The sequence below is a fragment of the Mchenga conophoros genome, linkage group LG11 (assembly GCF_057382185.1).
Source record: "Mchenga conophoros isolate Kocher_MC1m ecotype Shallow Benthic linkage group LG11, M_conophoros_male_GT1.1, whole genome shotgun sequence".
Classification (NCBI taxonomy): domain Eukaryota; kingdom Metazoa; phylum Chordata; class Actinopteri; order Cichliformes; family Cichlidae; genus Mchenga; species Mchenga conophoros.
This window is the reverse complement of record NC_140536.1, coordinates 14,776,567-14,802,176: the sequence shown is the minus strand read 5'-3', so window position 1 is coordinate 14,802,176 and position 25,610 is coordinate 14,776,567. Positions and strand designations below refer to the sequence as shown.

The window sequence follows — 25,610 nt, the reverse complement described above, 5'->3', positions numbered from 1 at the left end:
AAAAATCAAGAGCAGTTCCTACCATAGTATATTTGAGTCAGCTTTGCATTCTGGGCTTTTATAGTTATGGTTTTAGGCCCTTAATCAAAGGTCTGTGAAAAATCAATGCTGCTCCAGATCCCTTTTCACATTTTAAGTTGTTTTGAAAAGCATACGCTCATTTACCCAGACCAGGGATCTTGGATTGATGCCCCTACTCAGAGAAATTTTATGAATCCAGGTTCTGGCCTGATGTTGCCAGCTCTTCATTATTCCAGGAAACCACTATAACCCAGTTTTCTCAGAATTATTGAGGAAAGGAGGACCCGTCCAAGTCTCTTAGAAGATAAATTCTATTTGGGTTGGCCTTCTTGATGCAATTTGTTATGGCTAATATGCCACTAACCCATGAGAATTCTCTGTTGAACCACTGAAGAGAGTGCAGGAAGTTTGAACTGTGGTATTAATATCTTAACAGCTGCGTGTTTCAAAGCCAGCAGACTCCAGTGAAAATAAAATGTGACTTTAAACACTTAAAGTCTACACATATTTTTCTTTCCTCTACTTCTGAACTGCCTTTACCCTTTTGATTTCTTAGGCAGATTACTTAAGCAAAGGGTGCTGAATATAACAGCATCACTAAAGTAATGGGTTTTACTATATAGTCTTTTCAGTAGTGACTTTTTTTTATAAACGATAAGGGTCTCTACGTGATTATATTTACATGTGTATGTAATATACATGATGATGACTTCTTTTTATGTACCCTTCTCAGGCACAAAGACATCAGCCCTCAGTCGCAGTCAGTGATTTTGAAAAACAACTTTGAAGATGATCCAAAGCTCGCAGCCGAGCTCCATCAGACTTTGGCTGATTTTGAAGCAGACCTTGCAGGTAAAAGGGGCAAAAATATAAGCTACACTGAATAGAAATGTCTTCACTGAGATGTATACATCCAGCACTGAAATTGAAAAACAATTCCTAAAGGGTTTAACCTGTTGATCATCATAACACTACTGTAGCTGGATCAACTGAAGTAATCCTGTAAATGTTCTATATAACATAAAACACAACACTTCATGATACTCCACATGAAGCGACTTTTCCACACTAAGTGGATTACCTATTAAGACCTGGATCTGTCACTCTTTTGCAGACCATGAAGATGTAGTCTCAGCAAAAGAGGCTCCTTATACCATGTCTAGTGACAGTAATGAGGTTCCAGTGTCTGTAGTGGACTTGGATGTGCCAGTTACAGCCATAGATGAAGTACTGGAGGACTATGATCATAATATTATTGAACATGAGGTGAAGTCATTTACCAGGAAGGAGTCAGCTGGCAGCAAAGGTAGGAAAAACAACCAGTGCATCAGATTTAAAATGGTTTGCTTTTCTGTATTATGTTTACTACAATTTTTCTTCCCTTATCTTATCACAGAACATGGCTTTTGTCACAAGTCCAGAATGGAGCCCGAGAACAAAAACAACAATGCTTATACAGAAGCAGTCAATAATAAAAGAAACCATACAAATACTAAGGGTTTGTCTCAATCTGAGCAGTACACTAAACCAGCGGAGAGCAAGTCTGTGTGTGACAGAAAGGAAAAAAAGATAAAGGAGAAAAAAATTAAAGAGATGAATCTCGTCAATAGCAACAGCGTGAAAGGAGATAAGCAAATATCGGCTGTTAAATCTAATGATGACGTGCACGAAAACATGGAGAGCGCTGAGATACTGCCTGACCCTGTGAGATATAATGCTGAGTCTTTTGAGAAGAAGAAACCGGATTTTCCACCAGCAAGTCAGAAACCAGTATCTATGGAAAAAGATGAACAGACGAATAGGGTTTTCCCTACTTCACATAATAAAATTACTCGCAACGTCACATCACGATTTGGTATGAAAACCTTCACTGTGATCCCTCCCAAGCCCTCTGTTATAAACACTGCTAAAGAACAGTCAGGTGTTCGATTTACCATTGGTGCCATTAAGATCGACGATCAGGGAAACATGGTGAAAGAGGGTATCTCCAGGAATAATGTCAGTAGGTCTTCAGAGTCACAGATCAATTCTGATGAGGGTTCTCCTCTTCTTGGGAAGGCCAAAGCTTTTTGGAGCTCAAATGAAAGACAAGACACTCCTGTGAACCCCAGCAAAGATAAAGCTGAGGAGAGCAAAAACAAACTGAAAAGTGCTTCTACAGCAGTCACAGAAACTACACTGAAGACCAGTAACACAGAGTACCTGAAATCAACACAGAGTACAGTTTCTAAACCTCCAGAGAGAATCCAACCTAAAGAGGTGGTGAAAGAAGAAACTAAAGAGCCTATAAGGAATGTCAAAGTTCCAGACAAAGGCTGTGTTGAGGTGGGGAGCAAAAGTTCAGTACCCAAAAATGTTCAGCCCCCAGCTGACAAACCTACCATTCCTCCTTCAATACTTCCAGACTTGTCCTTCCTCAGACCGCCCAGGCGAACCTCAAGCCAATATGTAGCGTCTGCCATCGCTAAACACCCCCCAAAGACCTTAGCGAAACCCAGCTATGTCCCTAACAGCCCTGAATGCTCTGCTTCCCTGAAGACACCGACTACTGACCTCCAGAAATCAGGTCGATCGATGCAAGTTAATCCGCGACAATCTTCCCTGTCGTCTTTGTTAGAGAATAAGGAGAATAGCTCTAATTCTGCAGTCAGGTATCCTGGTCCTCAAAGATCTACAAGCTACCCAGAGTATATGTCAGATCAACAGAAAGATTTTAGAGAAGCAAACAGGGGTGGATTTGAAAATGGTGTTGTAGCCACCAAAAGAAGTTCTGATATGTTGGAAACCAAACCAGCCAAGAATAATCACGCTGAGTTGAGTGGATCCACCAACATAAAAGTAACTGCCAATGACCAAGATAATGTCAAACATCAGCTTGGAGGTCCGAGCCCAGCAAAAAGCTATGCCCTAAACTCATATATCAAACCACCAACAGCCCCAAAGACCATATCTCAAGGACAGACAAACGTAAGTAAAACCTGGATTATACTGTTAATATTACAACATACGAATCTTGAAAATATACTATAAATAATTGTTTTTATAATTCACAGAACTCAGAGGAGACAGCTTCAAAATCTCAACTGCCTGAAACAGTGTCAGACAGCAGTGTGACGGTGTTTGGGCCAATTAAAAAGTTCAGACCAGTGATCCATAAATCTGTTGAGAAAGAGACGTCTCTGCACAGCAGTCTGATGGAGGCAATCCAGACAGGTGGAGGCAAAGACAGGCTGAAGAAAGTGAGCTCAAGATAAAATGATTTGTAGGATAGCGTTTTGCCCATCTATCTGGTTTCATATGTTCATCTAAACAAGCTAGGTAATAATGTTGGCTGATTTTCTCCTTTTTTATTGCCTTGTTAGATATCAACTTCTGGCCCCAGCTCCTTAAAGAAAGGGCCTTATGTTGAAGAGGAGAATGAGAGGTCTGCTCTTTTGGCTGCCATTAGAGCCCAGAATAACACCGGCAGGCTGAAGAAGGTAAAATATTATCCTAACAGCTAAGAAGTATCATTGATCTCTATATGCTGATATCCAGGGTGGAAGTAAGAGGGATGTGATCTAAAACATACAAGTATGAGTTATTATTTTAACATTTATGCATGTATAAAAAAACACTTCCTTATAAATATATAAAATGCTGTTCTTTTTAGCATGTAGTTACAATGCTTCTCACCATTTGGATGCAGATTAAAATGTATCCAGTATACAGTTATTTAATATCCGCAGAGCATAACTCCTAATATTATCTATACCCTGTGATTTCTGAGTGCCATTTGCAGGTCAAATATCCTGTATGTACTTAATAAACATCAGCATGTTTGAACTGTTGTTGTGAGCATGTTGCTATGCCAAATGTAATACATAGCAAAGCTGATAATATCATTTTATGTTGTACGCATATGGTTTTGCACAGTACGAGCATGTGTACCCGTTACATTTACAGTCAAGAAGAGCTTAAATTAGAATGTAAATGCTAAACACTTTGTCTCGTGTTATTAGTTCATTAGCAGCTTACACTGCAATGCAGCTTATGCTAGCACATGTGTCTATTTTCATCCACCCTTTTGGAAAGCGTTCTGTGGTTTGCTCACATTTGCGTACCAGAGTGGAATGAAAGAGGCAGAAAATGTGCTACTGCTGCTGAAACATCTGTGGCTCTATTCTGGAGGTTCCCTGCCAGATCTGGAATCTCTGGAATGCTGTATGACTTAGTCGGAAAACAAAACTGTTGTACTTCTTTGAAAAGGAGGGTAAACAGACTGAATATGTATATTAAATGGAGTTATAAAATAAGTAATGAGTGCTCATATAAATTTGAATGTCTCTAACAAGAAAATAGAAAAGGCTTTGTTTGTCTTTCTAGCTATGCATCAGGTGTATCAGGAGTGTGTGTCAGAGACTCATATGGGAGCAGCTGTCCTTCCATATGGTTACATGTCTACAGTTACCATTGTCTCACCGCTCTGTGTGACAGGTCAAATCTGTAGCTGCCCATGAGCTTGAGAAATTCAGAAAGTTGGCATCTGAAGAAGAGAGAAGCAGTCCAAGCTCTCCCTCTTCCCCCGAGAATTTGACCTGCACCTCTCCTCTCTTTACGCACCCACCACCTCCACCACCACCGATGATTGCACCGCCACCTCCTGCCCCTGTCTTGCCCCAGGGTAAAACTAGCTCTGTGCCACATTCGAATGCGAACGCCCCCAGGAACCCTGCTCTAGCCAGGGAGGCTATGCTGGAGGCGATCCGCTCTGGATCTGCGGCTGAGAGGCTCAAAAAGGTAAAACTATTAAAAATATATAGAGAAGTTTACAACTATGAACAACCTTTGTTTGCTTTATATTAGCAGCAGTTTCGTGAAAAACATCTTTGGTCTGGTTTCACACAGCTTCCCTTGCTGGAAGACATCACCGGCACTACAAAGATCTCCTGCGGTCTAGTAGCCAGGAAACTGGAAATGAGTTGCAGATTGTAACACGTACAAAGATAAATCTGACAGCCATACTGTACTGCTCCATGAGTATTTTCGAGGGGATAAAGTTCAATTTTAGGTCAGCAGCTATGGAAAAATAAGACTTCTGAAACTTTTGAATTGTTATTTTTGCCCTGTTTATACCAGAAAGGAACAATGGTAGCGACTGAATAGCATCAAGAGGGCGAAAAATCAAAGAACTCCCGATCACATGTTGTTGTGTTGCCTCAAACTGTTGCTCCTGTCATTATCACAGTGGAGAAATAAAATGACATGTTCAATTTCTTTCAACTAGGTCGCAGTTCCCAAGAAGACGGTTCAAGTGAACGGCAAACTGGGAACGATCCAAGCGAGCTCCTCAACAATCCCTGAGCAGTAAGAGGGGGAGCCGGCATCACCACAACAAGAAATAATAGATTAAGTGTAGTCTTAGTTTCTGTGTTTTGCCATAGTGCTTTTACAGCAGGTGTTTGGGGAAAAACAGTTTGAGTTGCATTTTCAGTGAATGCTGTCTGATATATTTTTTTGCACTGCAGAAATTGTGAAAAATCAAGTAAAAATAAATAATTCAGAATAAGATTCACACCTCTTACTACTAATATTGGGCCTCATTCGTACATTGGTGTAGTTCTAAAAGGAACAGCAAAGCGGGGATGTAATTACTTATGAATGAGGAAGGATTTAAACATTTCTTCTAGCAAGAAGAACCTCACTGTGTTAGTAGCCAAACACCTGCAAAATCTGTCTAACAAAGGGTGCGATAGGTGAAAGGTTTGCAGTTTATGTTCCGCTTTGACAAACAGTAGCTTGCTGGGAAATGTTCCTTTCCACCTTTGTAACATATTGCTGTTCGTAAATACATCCGCTGCCATCCACCCTTGAATTCACAAGGCGCAACTAGAGCATTGACATAAATCTGTGCCAATGAAAGCAAAATGTAATAGTATATGAGACTTTCATATCATTTTGTGTTGTGATCATTTCCATTTGCCTTTACCACTGTAGGTTTCAAATGCCTTATATGCCTAATGCTAAGTCAGTGTTATGCACATATTGTTTGTTTAAAAAAAATCGATGTGAGGTGCAATAAGTTTGATCAGATTCTGGACTACTTCCTATTTTATTGTAACAATTAACATTATTTAAAACAATTTTTTTTGTATATTTAAGAAAACAGTAGGTCCGTGAGCAGTGCTTTAAGTGTATTATTTTATAGAGATCTCGTCCGTAATGCCAACTTCCACAGTTCAGACTCTAAGGAGTCATATTGTAACAACTGGCTGGTGCCTGTTAGTGCACTGTGCTCCTGTTTAAGCTTCTAACCTTCATTTGTGCTGCTGTTAAAAATCTGTAGATGCTATGTTGTGATATTTCTGACTCACGGTGGAAAACATGATAAGCATAGCCTTAACATTTGCTATAAATACATACTGTACATACTGTAGCTGAAATAGTTTTTTTTTTTTTTTTGACATTTCAACATTTTGAAGCATTTTCATTAAAAACCATAAGAACGGTTTCACAAAAAGCAAAGAGATTAGTGTATTAAATCGATAAGATAATCTAAAACCAGCTTTAGTAAAGCTTATGTCATAATTTAAGCATTATTGCATTTCTTTCTGCTATGTAGGGGAGGTTTAGTGGGTCATAGCTATGAGTGAGAGCCATTAAATAGTTTGTATTAGATACGATTAAAGTCCATGCTGGATCATCGTTAGAATGAAGAAAAGCTTACGCTCCATATTCAGGTAAAATGTTTGCTGCTGTGTATTTCGAGTCTTTGAGTAAAGGGGGTTAACTAGTTTTATAGACACTAACTTTAATTTGTGTTTACTTCATGCATGATGCAAAATTCTATAACTTCAGAGGTAAACTTTAACTTAATTTTGGGAGGGAGCTACAAAATAAAAGCCTACCGAAGTGTATATCTTGTAAATCATTGCGATAGATTTGCTTTATTCCACTTACTGAGTGAACGTTTTTATAAGCTATTGCTTTTTATGTTTAAAGTGCACATTGTTTTATGGAGAAGGTTAATTTTGTTTACCTTTTTTTTTGATTCAATAAATACATTTTGTAATCAAGCAAAAATTTACCTGCTACTGTCTTTTGTTTTGATTATATAAATGAAAATATGTGCCCCACCTCTCAAATAGCAATTAGACAGATGTTAGGTTTAGCAGATGGCAGCATGAACCTTGCCCTGGAAAGCATCCCACCCCACCTCCCGATGTGTCTGTGCCATTCCCAGCACTGTGGTTCGCTGGAAGACTGTGGCTATCCTGCAGTCCTTATGAAACATATTGTAACCTCTCTGCCACGCCACAGATGAGCTACTATTCCGGGCAGCAGCTCATGGCCGTGACTCATCACTATGTGGTCACACAAAATTACTCTCAAAGAACTTGAACCTTTCCTGTATTCCTGAATCCTGAAACATTAGACTTTGTGCCGCTTCACTCCCCCCACCCCTCAGATGCAAATGAATGATGCAAACATCCAGATTTTATTCCAAATTGAACTAGAAATGCATATTTTGTGCACGCACATCCTGGTTCGCCACAAGTGTCGTGTAAAAGCTAGCAGAATTTGAACACTGAGGCTTTTTAAATGCCTTCTCTCAAGGTGTTCCCAGACAGACAGGTTAATTGAAACTTTCACGGCGGAGAAAAAAATATCAGAGTGCAGAAGGGTGAGCTTGGCCAAGAGAGAGAGCAGTAAATTCCTGCTGGGACCACAGACTCTTTAGTGGGTTCGCATTCATGCTCGCTCTACAACCATTCTAATCCTCCTTACAAATATGTGAAAGGGTGTGTTTGAGTGGGTGGATGTCTGTGTGTCAGTGGGTGGGTTACTGCGGGTGATATTTTTGTTCTGAGCATGTACGTGTATTCGGGCTTGTGCCTTTGTTGCCGTTCCAAACCATTTTAACCAGCCTACCAACGTAAACAACCTCCAAATCAAGAATTACCAGAAGGTTACGCCACATAATCGAACAAAAATATAGTCATTCAGGTTTGACTCTGGTTCTTGATTTTATTCCTCATTGCTGGGTTTGTGTTTGTTAACCATTACATATTAATGGTAACATGTAGGCCTGAGCCTGTTAAGGGTTAGATTTCTGACAGCCTCCATGTTCACTAATGGAAAAGGGATCAAAGACAGCACAATAAGTTTAAAATAATAAAATAAATAGCTAATAAGTACTAACCATGGCCTTATGTCCCTCCATAGTGGCCCATCCATAATCATGTAAGAAACTTTAATAAACGCTTCACTAATTGCCTGGGTGTATATTACCCAGCTTTGTTAGTTTCGACTCGGCGACTTATGAGTGATGGACACGCTGACTATCAGCAGGGGTTGCGCTCTTTTTGTTTTCCAGTGTTGGCTAGTCTACTATGTATCTGATCAATCATTTAAACAAAAGGCCTGTGTGAAGCTGAATGTCTGATGACATAAAATCAGCACACTGTGTGTTTACTTTTTTCTCAAATGACAGACATAAAGCGAATGCTTTGTTGCATGCTTGTATGTCAGCGTGTGTAAGTGTGTGTGACTGGGTGGCTTCACAGTGTCTATTCTTTAAGTCCTGGCATATGCAAACAGCTCAGGACTGACGAGTTCTTGCAGTTCAGACTCTTATGGGGTTTTCCCATCACTTATGAAGCTATTCAAGCTTTATGTATGCATAAAAATGAACTGAACACTGGTTAATTCCTGGTGGAGACAGAAGGGGTGGGGCACTCGTTTCAAGTTGTTCTCTTTGATGCATTACAGTCTGCCTAAAAAGTGGGTGTATGTTTTAAAGTAGTTAACAGCCTACATTACAAAAACACACAAGCTACGTTTGCAACACTGACGTTGCTTTCAATAACATAAACATGAGAAGCTCTTATGCAATATGGGGAAACTCAGAGGGGTGAAAACACACCAGTGCTGAGAGATAACTTAGAATGAGATCTGACCCTCAGTTGTGCAATTTACATACCTTCCAGCTACTGGTGTTTTTGTTTCAGATTGTGCTTGTCAGAGCACGGCTCTAATTAAAAGCGGAGTCCTTAGCTTTAGGCTGCAGGTGTATCACTTTAATAGCACTCTTTACATGCAGCCACCATGGTTCACTATTTCAGTCCTGACAAGTAATTTTAGACTTTAATCTGTAGGCCTAACACTGACATGCTGTACTGCTTCTTTTATTTCATTTCTTTATGTTTTGCTTCTAAAAAGCTAGACTTGTATTCTTGTATTTTTAAGGGATTTAGAGCAATAGCCCAGGCTTCAGTTTCAGCTTTCTAAGGGTCCATCCATCCATCGATCCATCCATCTTCATCCGCTTTATCCGAGGCCGGGTCGCAGGGGCAGCAGCCTAAGCAAAGAGGCCCAGACCTCCCTCTCCCCAGCCACCTCCTCCAGCTTATCCACGGGAACACCAAGGCGTTCCCAGGCCAGCCGAGAGATATAATCTCTCCAGCGTGTCCTGGGACTGCCCCGGGGCCTCCTCCCAGTGGGACATGCCTGGAACACCTCACCCAGGAGGCGCCCAGGGGGCATCCTTGTCAGATTCCCGAACCACCTCAGCTGGCTCCTTTCAATGTGGAGCAGCAGCGGCTCTACTCTGAGCCCCTCCCGGATGGCCGAACTTCTCACCCTATCTCTAAGGGAGAGGCCAGCCACCCTTCGGAGGAAGCTTATTTCTGCCGCTTGTATCCGTGATCTCGTTCTTTCGGTCACTACCCACAGCTCGTGGCCATAGGTGAGGGTAGGGACGTAGATCAACCGGTAAATTGAGAGCTTCGCTTTTACACTCAGCTCCCTCTTCACCACGACGGACCGGTGCAGCGTCTGCATTACTGCAGCTGCAGCCCCTTTCTAAGGGTCTTTGACAGTTTTTCTTTGGACATTGACTGCTTTTTAACTCAACTGATCTTTTTCAAAGGATTCTTTTTTGGTCAAGCCACTTAAAACTAACCGAGGAATCATTAAAGCATAAAAAGGCACTTAATCCAAGGAACGAACCAGTGTTGTATCTATATATAAGACAACTTAGCACATAATCAATTTTGAACTTTATCTTTAGGTATTTCTTCATATTTCTTTAATTGAATCTACAGAAAATGCTAAATATAGCACAGTTTGACAGGCACCAACAAGGTGATTCTAGCTATTAGCAGAAAAATTGGTATATCACAGCATGGTGTGCAGTGTGTTCTGCAAGTGGAGGACAAAAGCACAAGCGGCCAAAAAAATTATCTACAGCAGATGAACAGTATCTGAAAATCATGTCCTTTTTAAAAAAAAACAAACAAACAAAACAAAACAAAAAGCTTAAGCAAAGATCTGACACAGGCCCTACAGGTGATCCATTTACTCTTCACTGACGCCTTATCGGTACTGGTCTCAGCAGAAGGGTGTCTGTCAAGAAGCAGAGAGAAAAGGCTGAGGTATGCCAAATCACACAAGAACTGGACTAAAAGTTCTTGTCATGGATTGGCCTCCCCAGCACCCAGATCTCAATATATCATGTGGAATCATCTTCATGGAGACCAGACCAAAAGGCAGCCAACATCCAAAGAAGAGCTTTGAATATCCTTCAAGAAGCCCATACAACTATTCATGAATGCTACTTAAAGAAATTATAGGAAAAAGAGAGATAGTTCAGGTTTGCTTAAAGAATAAAGGTGCTCATGTTAAATATTGACTTTCAGGCTCGTTGGAATTACAGAAACTCTGTTTTTGTCTTTTATTTTCATTCATTAAAGGGCACAAACGTTAGAGTCCCCAAACACAAGAAAACGAGCTACCCCGACAGCATGACGTTATGTCCGCACATAGCATTTCCGGCTCTATAATCCCCTCCGTGTGCTCCCTGACAGCAAGAACTGAACGCCAAGTTCTAGTGTAACATACATCTCCAGAAACCACGGGAACCCTCTGAACACGCCCTCCCCCACTTAGACCTGAACGCCGCATTAATCGGGTCTCTCTAGTGGGCGTGGTCTAATATAAATGGGAGGCGTCGTTTGCGAGGGTGTGTTTGTAAGCGTGCGCGTGTGTTAGAGAGAGAGAGTCCTCCCCTAGCCGCATGAGATGACGAGTGCCCTGCAGTCTTTACAGTCACTGTTTTTGCGTTCTCCTCTCCTCCTCTGTCTCTAGCGGTTCACTCCGGAATGCTCACCAGCGTGTCCTGATCCAACGCTGTCGTCAGTCCCTTCATCTCCAGCCTGCCCCGGCTCTCCGTGTCCGTCCGCGTGTGAGGGTCGCAGCCTGCCCGAGGTGCTTTCGCTGTAAGGTGGGTGCATGTTTCCGAGAGCATGCTTCTCGTGCGTGTCAGAAGAGTGCTCATTGTGGACGTGTAGTAAAAGTTTAACGATGACACAAGCCATTATGAATGTTCGGGACATGTGCGGGACCTGCCTCCCTCTTTGACAACGGTGTGTCATTGAACTTTGGAAAGTTTATTCATTGCGCCGCTCTTCGGCAGTCACTTGAACTGACCATGTTGTAAACCTACAAGTGGAAAGCTTCCGCTGAAGATGCCCCAGGCTGGCCTGTCCTGAGGCGAACAGGCACGTCGAGAAGCCGTGCGTGAATCTCGTGCAGTGAATCTCGTGCATTTCCCAAACCTTTCTCTGCGTTTCTTGGCATTTATTTTTTATTCCTATTTATTCTATTTATCCCCTTTGTATATTTTATTTATATTTGTCTCTGTATTTATATATATATGTGTGTGTGTGTGTGTGTGTGTGTGTATTATATATATATATATATATATATATATATATATATAAAAAACAATTCTGTAACTGTAACTTCGGTCGTTGCTGTGCTTTTTGGAAGTCGAATTTCCCAGAGGAACCCACCCGAGGGATTAATAAAGTTCTATCTTATCTTATTCCAGTTTGGAATTCCAGGAGCCTGCCTTGTTTGTAGTACTTTGACAGCAGTCTGCAGTGGCCCTTTAGCCTTCTTTGTATCCAGTAGGACTCCAGCTCCCCGTGTCCACCTCCCCCTCCTCCTCTTCTCCTTTACACCCTTCCCAAGAGTTTCACCACTCTCGCCTTATCTCTTTATCCCTTTTGCAGCATTTACTCCGGGAGAGGGGAGGGAGAGGGGTAAAGGAAGTTGTTCCAGGGATACTCTTGTTGCCCCATTGCAGAGGTTCTCAAAGTGGGCTCCTGGGACCCCAAATGGGTCCTTGAGTGGGTTCCAGGTGGTCCAGGATAAAGTGAGAGAAGTATTTTGTTTTTAATGGGTTGTAACAGGTGTCACTTTAGTTGGAAGAAGAATCAATAATGCTCTCAGAGGGTGTAAGCTTCAATCCAGGCTCCATTATAGAGGCTGCTTAGTGTGAAAATCTTTAGGCACCCCGTCTTTGAGCTTTACCCCAAATACTTTGAATGCACAAGGGGAGCCTGTCTGTTGAACACTTCAGTCTGTATTGCACGCTGTCTTAAAGGCCGTTGGAGCACATATTAAGTCAACAGCCCAATATTTTGTCTGTTATACAATACTTTGAGAAACATGTTTGGTGATCACAATTTTAGCAGTGAAAGGATTAGTAAATGAGAGAGCCTGATCATTATCTAACTTTATGTGGAAAGGTCCTGACAAAGCAACTCTTCTTAGGTCCTCTAATCTGCCTTGTCATTTGGGCATTCGTCCAATCAATTTCTTTATTGGCTGCATGTGGTCTCTGCAGAAAGTTACATAACCGCCCAAATTTATGATTCTAGAGACTATTGATGTTGGCCTGTGTGTTTTGAATACAGATCAGTGTTCTCTCTGGGAATGTGGGGTGGGACCAGAGAGGGGCGCTTGGAGGCTGATGCATGACTGACTACTACCACTTTTTTTTCCTTTTTTTTTATTAAAGTACTTCTGTCTCGTCAAAATATGGACTATTTGCTTTTCTCTAAACTCAAACTTATCTGATGATCTTCAGTTTTCTTTCAGCCTCCTCTTATTTAACTATTATTGTATAAAATTGGTCAGCATTAAAGTAGGAATTATATCTAGTTATTTTGAATACAACTACAACATTAAGTTAAATCCTTCCAAAAAAGGCTGCTGTCAGCCCACTAATCCAGTTGTTGATCTATTCACCAAGGTGTTTGTGCTTCACAGACTGATTGACCTAAATGAGGCAATCAGATGAAGGACACTTTTGCAGCCATTCCATTTACAGACAGGTGGTGATAACATATGGAGCAGAACCTGTCAGGTGTGTTGTTGCTGGTGGGGAAAAACCAGCAATATGAGGCTGGCTTCCCTAGAATGAGCTCTGGGATAGCTCATTAACTCAGAAAAGCAAGACTTCCTAATTGCATTTAGTTATTTGCTAAGTTGATTCTCAAGGAACTGGACTGTTAATAGAAACAAGGAAAAGGCACACATAAAAACAGCACAAAATTAAACATAAAACACCCGACGATCAATAACCAATGAACTTGTCTGATATATATATTTTTTTGTTTGTTTTCAACCCTGGTTCTGATATTAAAAAAGAGATTCCAAATCCACAGCATTTAAATTTGGTAGCATGTCTTCAAATTAAGATAAGATAAGATAACCTTTATTAGTCCCACACGTGGGAAATTTGTTTTGTCACAGCATACTTAATACTTACTTAATATACCATCTCAGAACAAATACAGGTAGAGGGCAGTGCTGCCAACTCCTGATATCTTACTTAAGTTGCCAGTTGGTGCACATGAAATTGGGAAGTGCTTCTTAAACAGAATCATTATTACAAACTCTTGCAACTTAAAGGATCCTCGTTCCTGCCACCAGAGAGCCAATCAACAGCAGGACCAAACAAAAACATAAGCCACATTCCAGGTTATGATGTTCACAACTGTATTATGATGGTATGTCTACTTATTGTAGTCAAGCTGTACTGTACCGTGCAAAAGCCCTGAGCCAACCCTCATTTATATTTGGTAGGGAAATGGGTGATTTATTGAAACATGTGCAAATATACACAGAAATGCATTATATAAGGCAAAAACAGTTAATACAATTCTCATGAACTTGAAAGTTGATGTTTGGCAACCTGTATTCATCATCATTACAGCTTGAATGAGGCCAATCCATGACTGGTGGTGCTGCTTTGTGGGGATTTCCTTTTCTTTTTCCTCTGTCTTGCTATGCTTTTAAATCTTAGCCTATTCCCCCTGTTTCCCTTCTGTAAGAATAGCTTTTTGACAGCAACCCATCTACTGAAACCATTTCTAATGAGGCTTTAGTGAATAGCCGATGTATCAACTGAAGCATCAGATGCATCTCTTAGGTTCTGTGTCAGGTCTTTGCTTAAAGACATGATTTTCAGATGGTGCTTATTAGGGCTGCCACGATTTGTCGACTAGTCACGATTACGTCAACTATCAAAATCGTCGACGACTGATTTAATAGTCGACGCGTCGTTTGAAACTTTGTACGATCACAAAAGACGCAGGAATAAGTGGCAGGATTTAAGAGTGTAATAACGGACTGAAACAGAAGATGGCAGCACAGCATGTACAAGGATGTCAGCTACCGTTAAACCCCGAAGAAGAAGAAGCAGCTGTGTCCCAGAATTCATAGCGCGGCCCAGCGCAGTTTCCAACAATGGCGGCAGCTAGTTAGTTTTAATGTTACTCTTATTATTCTTTCTGGTCACAAAATAAACGTTTAACATATTTTCAGGCGAGAATGTAGCTGTGTAAACCTCAAATATCTGCTCAGTTTATCAGGACACCACATATTTTCAAAAGCGCTCCGACGTTTTCGGAGACATCTGTTACCCACTAGCTCGTTAGCGAGCCAGGGGCTAGGCTCACTAGCGCCGTGAGAACACCAGACTCCCTGCAAATTGTTTTCAAACCCACCGCCGTCTTTCGCTACTCAGGTTAAATATATATGAGTCACTTAGATAACTTAAAATGTTATTGTTTGGCTTTTTTTTTTTTTTTTTTTAGTATTTTATTTGTTCCTGAGTAAATCAGTTTGTCTGAGATTAAAGTTATAGTTTTTACCAGAGGCGGAGCCAGACATTTGAAACACCCGGGGCTTAGCCCTAAAGGGTAGTATGCATGTGGGATTTTTTTTTTTTTTTTTTTTTTTGGGGGGGGGGGGGGGTGTTTAGAAATGACTGAAAGATTAATAGGCTCTGTTTTGAGTTTTGTTCAATAATGAATGACTTCATATAGGGAAAAATATATATCACATGTGCAGGACACCTTAAACTAGTTTTTTAATTAAGCAGCAAGGCAGAACAAAGTCGGGGGTGTATCAAGACACGAAGACTAAACCCCAATTCAACCAGACCCAGAACTGATCCGGAATTAAAACAGGACTACAAGAGTTCAAAATCAGGACTACTTAGGATTTAACCAAGACAGAACCAGAATCAGAACTAGATGATAGTAGCACTAAAAATCATCATAGACCTGCACTACACTTATTTTTTTTTTATTCTACCAAAGTCCACTATTTAGATTCAGAAAGGTTTATATAATTATTTAGCCTTGTTGTGCAAACAAGCCTGCATAACTTAATAAATATAGAATTTGAAAAATAACAAACCTAAAAAGAAACACTAGGTACGAGATACACGAGGACCTATGATACGGTGATACTTTTGGTAAACAACCATTTGACTAACATGTATGTCTCACCTGCTCTTCTTCATCTCTGTTCTGTCCTCATTCTCCATCTCCCTCTCTGTTCCTCTCTCTCGCTCTTTGTGCTGACAATCATCAAATATACAGTTGAAACCAGATATTTATGTACTCTTCAGATCAAAACACAAACACTTTTTTAATTGTAAGATCAAATCAAACTAAATGTTTATTTTTTTAGATTGATAAATATAAAAAACATATTTGTTAACTTTAAGGGTAAAGAGAGAAACTCTGTATTTCTTAATTGCAAATGGCACCAAATTGTATTCAAACTTGAGCCACATTTATGGAGCTCCACAATTCTTTTCCTGGTGTTTTGGTTGACATCTCTTGATTTTCCCATTTCAAAGAAACAGGCTCTGTGTTTTGCCTTATATGCATCCACAGGTGTGCCACCAATTTACTCACATGGACTCTACTAACCTATCAGAAGCTTCTTCAGCTCAGAATGGAATCGTCTGCAGTTTTCTTATTAATTAACAATAAACTTAGTGTACATGGACTCCTAAATTTGATCAAAGTGATAAAAAAAACAGAAAGCTCTGTCTCTCTTTATTCTGACATTAAACTAATTCAAAAGATATTTCAATATTTATCTAACAAAAGTTTACTCTAAATTGATGTTGTACAGTAAAAAAATTTTTCTCCCTAAAGTGTATGTAAATATCTGGTTACAAATGTGAATATCCTGCTGTGTACTGAAATCCCTCTTGTTTTGCATAGAAATATACTGAACAACATACAAAGCATAATATATAAAATAACATTTACCAGAGTTTTTTCTTTGAAAGAACCCTCGAATGTCCATTCTTATATTTCAGTACATAACTGAAACCGTTTTAGTCGGGGAGGGTAAGAACTGAAAATATGAAATAAACACATGTAAGCTAAGACTCTTAAAAAAAAAATAGCATTTGTTCGCTTTTCATTTCGCCATTTGTTGATTCACTTGAAGAGCAAGTAACGTAATATGGGTCAAGTGATCAGTTTGATATCAATCTTTCGTGATTCACCGTCATATTTACATTATTTGTACGGTACGAATGATTTGCTTTGGTACCTGGTCAAACTTAAGCTCTCCTTAGTATGGCTGGCTCAGTTTCTCCAACAGCGCACTCACAGGCAGCAGCTGCCCCGCCCCCTCGCTCAGTCGCTTAGTGCCTGAGCTCGGATCATACCAATATCAGGGGGGATTCACGCACAGTCGTAAATTCCCACAGTGTGCACTATGTGCTTCGAATATTGTGTGTACTTTTTCTTTTATACAGTTGTCAGCCAGACATCTAACTATGAAAAATTACACTCCAAAAGACCCCGGGCTTCTGACAAAACAACCCGGGCTTAAGCCCAGTAAGCCACCCCCAGGCTCCGCCCCTGGTTTTTACACAGCTGAATAAACGTCAAGCAGACAGCTGATTATCAGAAGTGTGAGATGCTCCAGAATATACTCCAGTGTCCTGTTATATTTTAGATAGCAAGGAGTTTATTAAACTTCACCGAAACAATCTGCAAATTTCATTAAAATTTAATAAACTATCATCTTGTCTTTATTTTTAGTTAGCACAGACCTTAAACACTTAAAGCTGTAAGCTAATGATAGTTATATAAGAGCAGATGCTGCTGGTGCAATAAGCTGTAGTTTTACGTCTAATGGATGATGATCTGATTAGTCGACTAATCGCAAAAATAATCGGTGACTAGTCGACTATCAAAATAATCGTTTGTGGCAGCCCTAGTGCTTATCTGCTGTAGATAGTGTTGTATGTCTTCTTTTTTTTGTTTCGTCCCCCTCTTAAGGCTTGCCACTTCCTTCGGTCCTCTATCTCCAGTTTCCTCAAATTTTATAAATTTAGTCCAGCTCAGTTTGATCTATACAGGGCCAAATCACTGTATAACAACAGTTGCCTTAAAACCCTTTTGTTGTAACACCCTACAATGATACAGGCAAGACAGAGATGCCCCACCCACCCAAATGAGTAGGCACTTTGGTGGCAGTGGGAAGGAAAAACTCCCTTATAATAGGAGGAAACTTCCGTAGCAGGCTCAGGGAGGGGCAGCCTCTGCTACGACCGCTTGGGGGTGAGAGGAGGAAAATGTAAATGGTTAAGCCCAAGGGCTGGAATGAAATTGAGTGACAAAGCAGCTAATGCCCAAATAAAAACCTTGAATGATCTCTCAGAAGGCCTAGAGAACTATTACTCAAAACCAATTTAAAAATGAAATGAAGGTCAGCGCTCCTTTATAGCAAATTGTAACAACATCAGGGGTAGCTAAAGAGATTTACACAGAACTGTAGGTAAGTGAAGTTGTTTTTCTTGGTTTATTGTCTTTAATGGGAGTTCGCATGATATTTGGTGAGATGAGCTTGAGGAGTTGATCAATTTGCCACTCTGGGCTGAGCTGTTAATGATGCAAAATATTTAGCAATGCAGTAAAACATGACCGATTTAAGCGGTGTTTCAGCACAAGCTATTTTATGTCCCCGTGACCACTGAAAGTTATTGCTCTTTCCCAGTTTAGATGGGATCTTGGTCTTGATGAAATCGCTGCCAAGTGGTGAGACTTGGTTCTCACACAACTTTGAAGTGGCCTTATCACGTGGCTGCCGCTACATATCGTTTCTATATCTCAGAGGTAAAGGTTTGTGATCATGGTATCGGTCAACAAGGTTAAGCAAAAACAAAAAAAACTGTCAGATTTCACGAACCTTGTCAGAGAGGTAGCGCATGAGTAAAAGAAGGACCCATTACATTTTGGTGCAGACTTCGGTCACTTTTTGAAAACAATGGAATAAAGGGCATTGACCTCGTTGGGAATGCTCTCTCTAAATGCCCTTCTAGTTTGATTATTTTGTGGTCAAATCACTGCGCACATGGCAACTGCCAGAGCTGCGGTTTCTTTCACCCCCTCCAGCACCAGTCCTGCTATTTCAAGTCAATGCTAAGTAAGCACAGGCATGATGGGGCATGAACTCTGTACAGCTACAGGCTGCCAAAACGCTGCTGACTGCACGTATTCCAAAGAATTTTACAATAAGTTATACTTCAATCCCACAAGGATTCAGGTTTGTGTATTTCATAAGAATCTACAATGAGTTTGGTTCTGTTGCACATACTTTTTTTATTTTTTATTTTTTTAATATCGTCTGCTTTGCAGTAATAAATCCAATTATTTCAAAGCCAAGACTTGAGTCTCGTTTTAAACTCGAGGCGATGTGACATACGGTAGGTACGTATATGTATGCAGTGGGTATCTCTGTTACTGCTGCTTTTATAAATGCATAGTTTCACTTGCTGTCCAAGGGGAAAATTAGCAGAGATATCCTGTTAACTGGTATTGGTGGTGTAAGAGCTTGTGGTCGTGCTCTGAGCAGCATTCCATCAGGTCTTGCGTCAGCTAACAGTCATTCAGAACTGGTTTGTCTGGGCTTATACACTGTTAATACCCCCCCTCCCTGATGCCATGACACCATTAACCTAGGTCTGCTCAGGGACCACAGCATAGTTCATGTTATTCCACTGACTCCGGATCTAAAAGCAGAGCAACTTTACCCTTTGTGCCAAAATGTTCAGCTGAGCTGTCGGTGATTAAAAACTTGTGATGTTAGGGACAGCTTTTTGAGTTTCTGGACAAAGGTAAATTTAGACTCAGTTGCATAAACATGTATAATTTATTTCTTTTTTTGGACTGTGTATACTGTTAAAATTGTATACATTGGATTGAGTGTCCCCGACTGCTTACAGAATAATGAATGCCTTGGTATCTCAACTATAACTGCTGAGTAATCATGTATTGCTTTGTGAAAAGTAATTTCTAAGAACCTAAACCCTTGCCAGAGGAAAAACTTTGTGGTGTTATTCTTCCCCCCCACCTCCATACTGTAAATATGGACCTGTATAAACCTGATTCTCACCACTTTCCACTTGTGACCTGAGGAGATGCAGTGCTTGCTTGTCTAAGTACAGTGGATAGTTTCTCACTGTCTGGTGTTCGCCCAAATGTAGCTGAAAGCCTGTGCGAGTGGCAAGAATGTTTCCTTTATTCTGCAGGTAACAAAACGCCTACCGGAGCCTGTGGTCACTTGGGTGCAGGTAATGTGCTGTGGTTGCACGGTGATGATGAAATGACCCCTCTTATACATAGTTACAATATTTAGTTTTAGTTCTCACAGTGTAGCCCATTGTCTTTGTCTTTGTCTAGGTGCAACCTATCTCCTACTTACCATCTTTATCAGTCTTACTATGTTAGATGGAATCTGCAAAGCAAAATTAGCTGTCTTCATGAACTGCGTGATTAATTTTTTATTTTTCCCCTAGAAACTATCCCCAGCAAGAACTCTTAACAGTATTTGTGGTGTTAGTTATATCTGTTCTGGACTAAATCGGTGTCTTAGTCTCTCTTGTATCTGAATGCCACACCATTGACTATGAACATGTTTATTTTTCTGTACATTACTAGATTTTCTGCCCCTTGGTTTGCCAGTATTATTTCTCAGTCTTAAAAGGGATTAGGACTTAATGTGGTGTACTTTGGTACTTATGAATAGGACTTATGTTAAGTCCTTGTTACGGTAATTGTTTTTCAGACAGCCAAGTTTGTTAGCATTCCTAAGACTAAGTAAGTAAAATAAGTCTTATTCCCCTAAAGTGGTCACGCAGAACTCAAGAGCCTTTCTGATTTGAGTTTTCATTACAAGGACAGTTTTAGTTGGGTTTGATGTTTTGTTTTTGTATGGAGGATGAGACTGTGTGACTCAGTTTTGGTATTTATCAGCTTTATGGTGTGGCATTTCTTTGCATGTTACAGCGCTGTACAGTTAACGGTGTTGGGTGCTCCCACCACCTAACGTGTTGTAAAGATGGTGTCATGAGAAGGCAAATACATCTAATGTAACCCCTTGGGGCCACCACTGCAACCAAGTTGAGTGCAAGCATCGTGGCTCCCAAGCCTGGTCCATTCATCTATGCCATTGCATAAGACCAGTTCTCCAAAGCAGCCAAGTGAAATCCTCATCCAATTAGGCACTGTCCACATTTCCAAAAGGCTTTTCTCTCCTAGACTGGTGCTATTCAGCCTACCCCGGCATGACATCAGGCCCTCTCTTATAGCCCCACTTTACGCTGCTGCTCACAAATAATGAAAGCTGCCAATTAATGACTAATCAAGATGTGCAACAAGCACATCCACTGAGGAGTGACTACCATCTGATCTGCTGATTAAAACAGAAGACAGAGATCCTCTGTTTAACTTTTTCTTTCCGTCTTTCAGCGTTGCATTGCTGTAAAAACCGCCAGCTCTGGCAACCTTACTAGAAAGGCTTAAACATTAATAATTTCAGGTATTGGCAAGTGTCAATAGTTATTTGTGGGTTTAATATCTTACAATACATGCAGTGAATTATATTTGTTTAATAATGTTCAAGATATAAAGAAATTACACAGATTTAAAGATAAACCTATGGAGCCTAAGGTATCGAGAGTAAATCTCCAGCTCACTCGATTTACATTATGGTGCTGTATGTGTCAAAGTGCTACACCCTTACCACTCACACTCTGGCATGTAATAGATTTCTGTAGGTTGCCCTGTCATAGGACGAATTGATAACATGCAGCTTTAAAAACTGAATATTATCACTTAAGGTGTCTGGCTTCTTTAAACATACAGAAAAATGACTGACCTTCCCTCCCTCAGGGTTGGGTTACGGTCATTCCCTTCAGTGGGTTCTCCACAAGTCCCTAGACATTAGTTGGAGCTGTTTCAATTCTTGAATTGAGACACTGTTTATGGTCTGGACTGAAGCACAGGGGCTGAGACTGAGAGAGGGTTTGGAGAAAGGGGCGGTAGCTGGTCTGTTACACTGCAGCATCGATTAACTGTGATAATCGGAATGGGTAAGCTTGCCATAGTTATTGTACCAGAGTCTGATCTGTTCAGATTTAGAAAGTTGTCAAACACCAACTTTGGGCTTCGTTATGTATTCCATGTCAAGAAGGGGCATTATAAGAATTCTTAAAAACACATTACCTGATATTTTTTGGACACTTGGGAGCAGTAGAAACGAGCTGTAGATATGGAATTGTCATAATCACATCTGCTAACAGATCAATTGGCAACCATCTGGCAAATGCCAGTCGCAAAGGGAAAAATGTGTTTCTCAACTAGTTAGCGAGACTACCGTGGTTTGCAAGTCACTGACTTGTCTGCAAACACTCACCAGCTAGTCTCTAAGTGGTCATAAAACTGAAAGATGGCCACAGAAATGGAGACAGGTGCTTTCAAAGTAAAAGTTGTGCTTTTGAAACATGTTGGCTGCAGCAGTCAGGGACAAGTTACAGCAAACAACTGCTCAGCTGGTGGTTAGTGTTGATAGACAAATCAGCCACAGGCAAAGATTGCAAACTGCTAGTGACCAGCGCTATCAGCAGGAGGTTTTTGGTGCTGCAACTTCTTAAAGAATGATTTCAAATAGCGAATGGCAACAACAGTTGGGGAAAAGGAAAAATATATAAGTGGTGATTGTTATTGGGTTGCCAACCAGTCTTTGGTGATTCATGGATGGATGGATTTTCTTTCTTCCTTGGTGATTATTTGTTTGGCAGTTCTTTAGAGACCAAAACCAATCCATCTATTTTCTGCCACTTATCCTAGTTGTGTAGATTTTGAATCTCTATTACTGCAAAAAAAAAAAAAAATTATTCATGTTTTTTCCAGCAAAAGTAACTTGGCAAGTACAGATTTGTGCAAACATAAATAATGTCTAAAGACTGTTCTTACAAAAAAAAAAAAAAAACTTGGTCAGGACAGTCACAATCACACTTGTGACTATCTCATAAACATTACATCAGTCATTAGAGTCACTGCAGTGAATTCTTTTAACACCCATCTTTGAGCTATGACTTAACTTTAACTACACACCTCAAGACGGACACATAAGCCCCACCCAAAGTTCTCAGTAGGACAAAGATGGGCAATGCAGGCGCACATGTAACCAAGCAGCAGTTATTACAGCTGCGTCTAAGGAAGCGGCAGGGGCTGGCAATAACTGAACGTTCATGATTTAATTCCAGAATGCTTTTCTCCAAAGACTGTGTGAAGAAAAGCCATACATATTGGAATCGACTGGGTGGATGTGAAGATGCATTATAGAGTACGGTGTTTTCAGTATTCTTATTTTATCGATAAAATCGATTCATCGATAGCTGCAGCACTACTGCTAACTGCCCGCTTTGTGTGCCAACAAATGTTGTCATTTATAACTTCCTCCTTAAGCACCAACTGCCAGTTAATTTGCCATCTGCTCAAATGAGAAACATTTACCTAAACGGTGTTCTTTTTCAATTATTGCTACTCTGGAAGTCATCAGTTACCATCCAGTAAAACTGTTTATTCTGTGTCAATTCTCTTAAGTAATGTTTGCAGTAGTAAAAAGAACTGAAGGACTGGGTTACTCTTGCTTACAGGGGCTCGTGCAGACAACTGCAGGAGCCACTGACAAGTGGTTGTTTTTGTTATACTTTTTTTTTTTTTTTTTTTTTTTCAGGTCCACTTGGAATCCACCTGAAACAATGCACATGTTCACCCTCTGATAAAATCTGTCCAAAGCAACTTGACCATTGCATACTAGCAGACTCAAAATATAATGGCGGTGTAACAAGTTACTTTTCTCTACCCCTCGGGTTAGAAGCGGACTCTTTCGTCAGGCTCTTGACACTTCCATTTGAAGATGTCGAGTGATGTCAAGCTTGTTCCACCTGCACTTTGTTGCGGTGACAGGACTTGCATACATCCTAAAACAAGAGCTGAGCATCTCATGTACATGGAAATCAAGGACGCGATCTTATGTTGTCTGCATCATAATCACAGGATTGACTGTCGAAGAATATAAAAGGGTGCTTCATTTTAATCTTACCTGGTTTGACTAGCATTGCATGAAGTGTGTTAATATATAAAATATATTAACGAGACATGAATTTTATTTGGAAATCTGTTCCTGTTGTGAGCACGTTCTCAAAACGCAACCTTTTTTCCAATAATCTTTAAATACTGACTTATTAAGCCGTCGAACATCTTTCCCATATTTTTCCCAGTGGGATGAGAGAGAATGAGTGAGGGAGAGATCAAAGGTGTTCAATGAGTGATCAGAATCCCTGCAGGAGAAACAGGTGAGCTTGGAAAAGGAGTCCTGTGCAGATGTTGACTCCAGGGCATTGGTCTGTTTTAAGAAAAAGCACAAGACCACCCCTTTAGGGGTTAAAAAACTCACCTTTTGATGTTATGATACCTAACTAGGAAGCTTAAACACTGTGTAAGTGTGTATTGTAAATGATTGCACACTAGATGCACATTGATATTAAATCATATTACAGAGGACTGTATTGCCTGTGATTCCTCTGTCAACAGTGTGTGGAAAGAATGCTCTCTGCGTTCCAGAGATGACTGAGTAGAGTTGAACAGCCACCTGTTAAGCTGTGTCCAGTCTAATCAGCTGGAATTAGGCTGACTGCGGTGAACATATTTTACAATTGTATACACAACAAGAGTAGTTGACACAGCTGTGTGTGTGTGTGTGTGTGTGTGTGTGTGTGTGTGTGTGTGTGTGTCCCCAATAACGAAAGAGGTATAAAGTGATATACTATGGTAAAGTATTGAGTGTGTCACAGATCCTAGCAGGAAGCTATGCTGTGACTGGATTGGTAAACTAATCAGTAACTAACATGCTGACACAAAGTAGGAAATACAAACTGAACAGACAGGTTGGCAGTTAATACAGAAAAACTAGAGCAAAGGGCATGAAGTTTATTTTTTATTTTTAAAGTAACTACTCAGAATCTTGTTTCCAAGAAAGGTTGTGGTATTATGTAAGACGGGGTAGGCAACCTTTCTGATGAGTGCCATCTAAAATTTCCTCAAAGTCAGTGTGCCATATGATTGCATTAGCAATAAATTTCATAACGCTCTATATTAACAGTTACACACTATATAGAACCACTTTATAGAATTATATTTGTTTGCAGATGTTGGCAGCTATCAGCGAATAGTTATCAGCTATTTTGAAACCCAAAAAAAAGACACTTTTTATCCATAACAAGAACTCCATAACACCAGATGAACTAAAACAGAAAAGGCAAATGCTATTTATGGTCTCCTCACAACAATAAGAAAAATAAACTGGGCCAATATGGCATGTTTGTTAATACAGAGATACAGAGTTAATGTGATCTTAGATTAATTCACTGCGTGTCGTGCCCAGGGCTGAACTGGGACAAAAAGAAAAACGGCCCGGGTATTTTGACTAGAGACCGGCCCACCAGGTATTATAGGAAAAGCCATAAAGCCTTTGAATGAAAACAAATGCTGTTGTGACAGTGATATACAGTCTTGTTGGTATATGTATGATTTCTATACATTTTACATCAGATAAAAACTTTGGTTGTAAGATTCAGACAATTATTTAATAAAAACTAGACATTTTAAATGAGAATAAGAAAGAAAAGTATTTCCTTGTGCCCCCCTTTCCCTTTTAATGTCCTACCTGGCCCCCTGGCAAAACTTTGCTAGACCCGCCCCTGCACAGTTACCAGCTGTCAGCTACATAGAAAAGGATCCTGGGGTTATTTGTCTCTCAGAAACAGTTCATAACTTCCCTTCAACTCATTCATGTCACCTAAAAGGTAAACCTGTTTCTCCATCACAGCTCTGATGATTCAGTAAGGACATCTCCTGGTTTCATGTTTCCCTCTCACCAGATAACCAAACCGATATCATGACCAGCAGCTTTTACAGCTGTGGCTCCAGCAAACATCAGCTGATACTAGAAATTAATATTAAATAAATTCTAAAAACAGCTGATCAAGCTTAAATGTGCTGCTGTTGTTTAGCGCGACATCCGCTGGTTTCCTCTTTCTGGCGCAAAGTGGGCGATAAACAAACAAGAGAGAAAAGCCGATCAGCTGA

The 25,610-nt window shown here is 40.3% G+C and overlaps 2 protein-coding genes across 11 annotated transcripts in view; both read left to right on the top strand.

The window, feature by feature from the left end:
- cobl (cordon-bleu WH2 repeat protein) overlaps nt 1-7,083 on the top strand; it is a 75,206-nt gene extending 68,123 nt beyond the window's left edge. For all 8 annotated transcript variants that reach the window (XM_085291079.1, XM_085291084.1, XM_085291082.1 and 5 more), the window contains 7 exons: nt 755-873; nt 1,136-1,327; nt 1,418-2,988; nt 3,075-3,260; nt 3,384-3,500; nt 4,498-4,800; nt 5,288-7,083. In XM_085291079.1, the coding sequence (XP_085147205.1) occupies nt 755-873; nt 1,136-1,327; nt 1,418-2,988; nt 3,075-3,260; nt 3,384-3,500; nt 4,498-4,800; nt 5,288-5,371 (2,572 nt within the window). In that variant the 3' untranslated portion in view covers nt 5,372-7,083. The remainder of the gene's footprint in view (nt 1-754; nt 874-1,135; nt 1,328-1,417; nt 2,989-3,074; nt 3,261-3,383; nt 3,501-4,497; nt 4,801-5,287) is intronic.
- A 3,949-nt stretch (nt 7,084-11,032) lies between these two features.
- The window catches only part of grb10b (growth factor receptor-bound protein 10b), a 75,170-nt gene continuing 60,592 nt past the window's right edge, over nt 11,033-25,610 (top strand). For all 3 annotated transcript variants that reach the window (XM_085291075.1, XM_085291076.1, XM_085291074.1), the window contains exon 1: nt 11,033-11,284. The gene's annotated coding sequence lies outside the window, so the exon portion shown is untranslated. The remainder of the gene's footprint in view (nt 11,285-25,610) is intronic.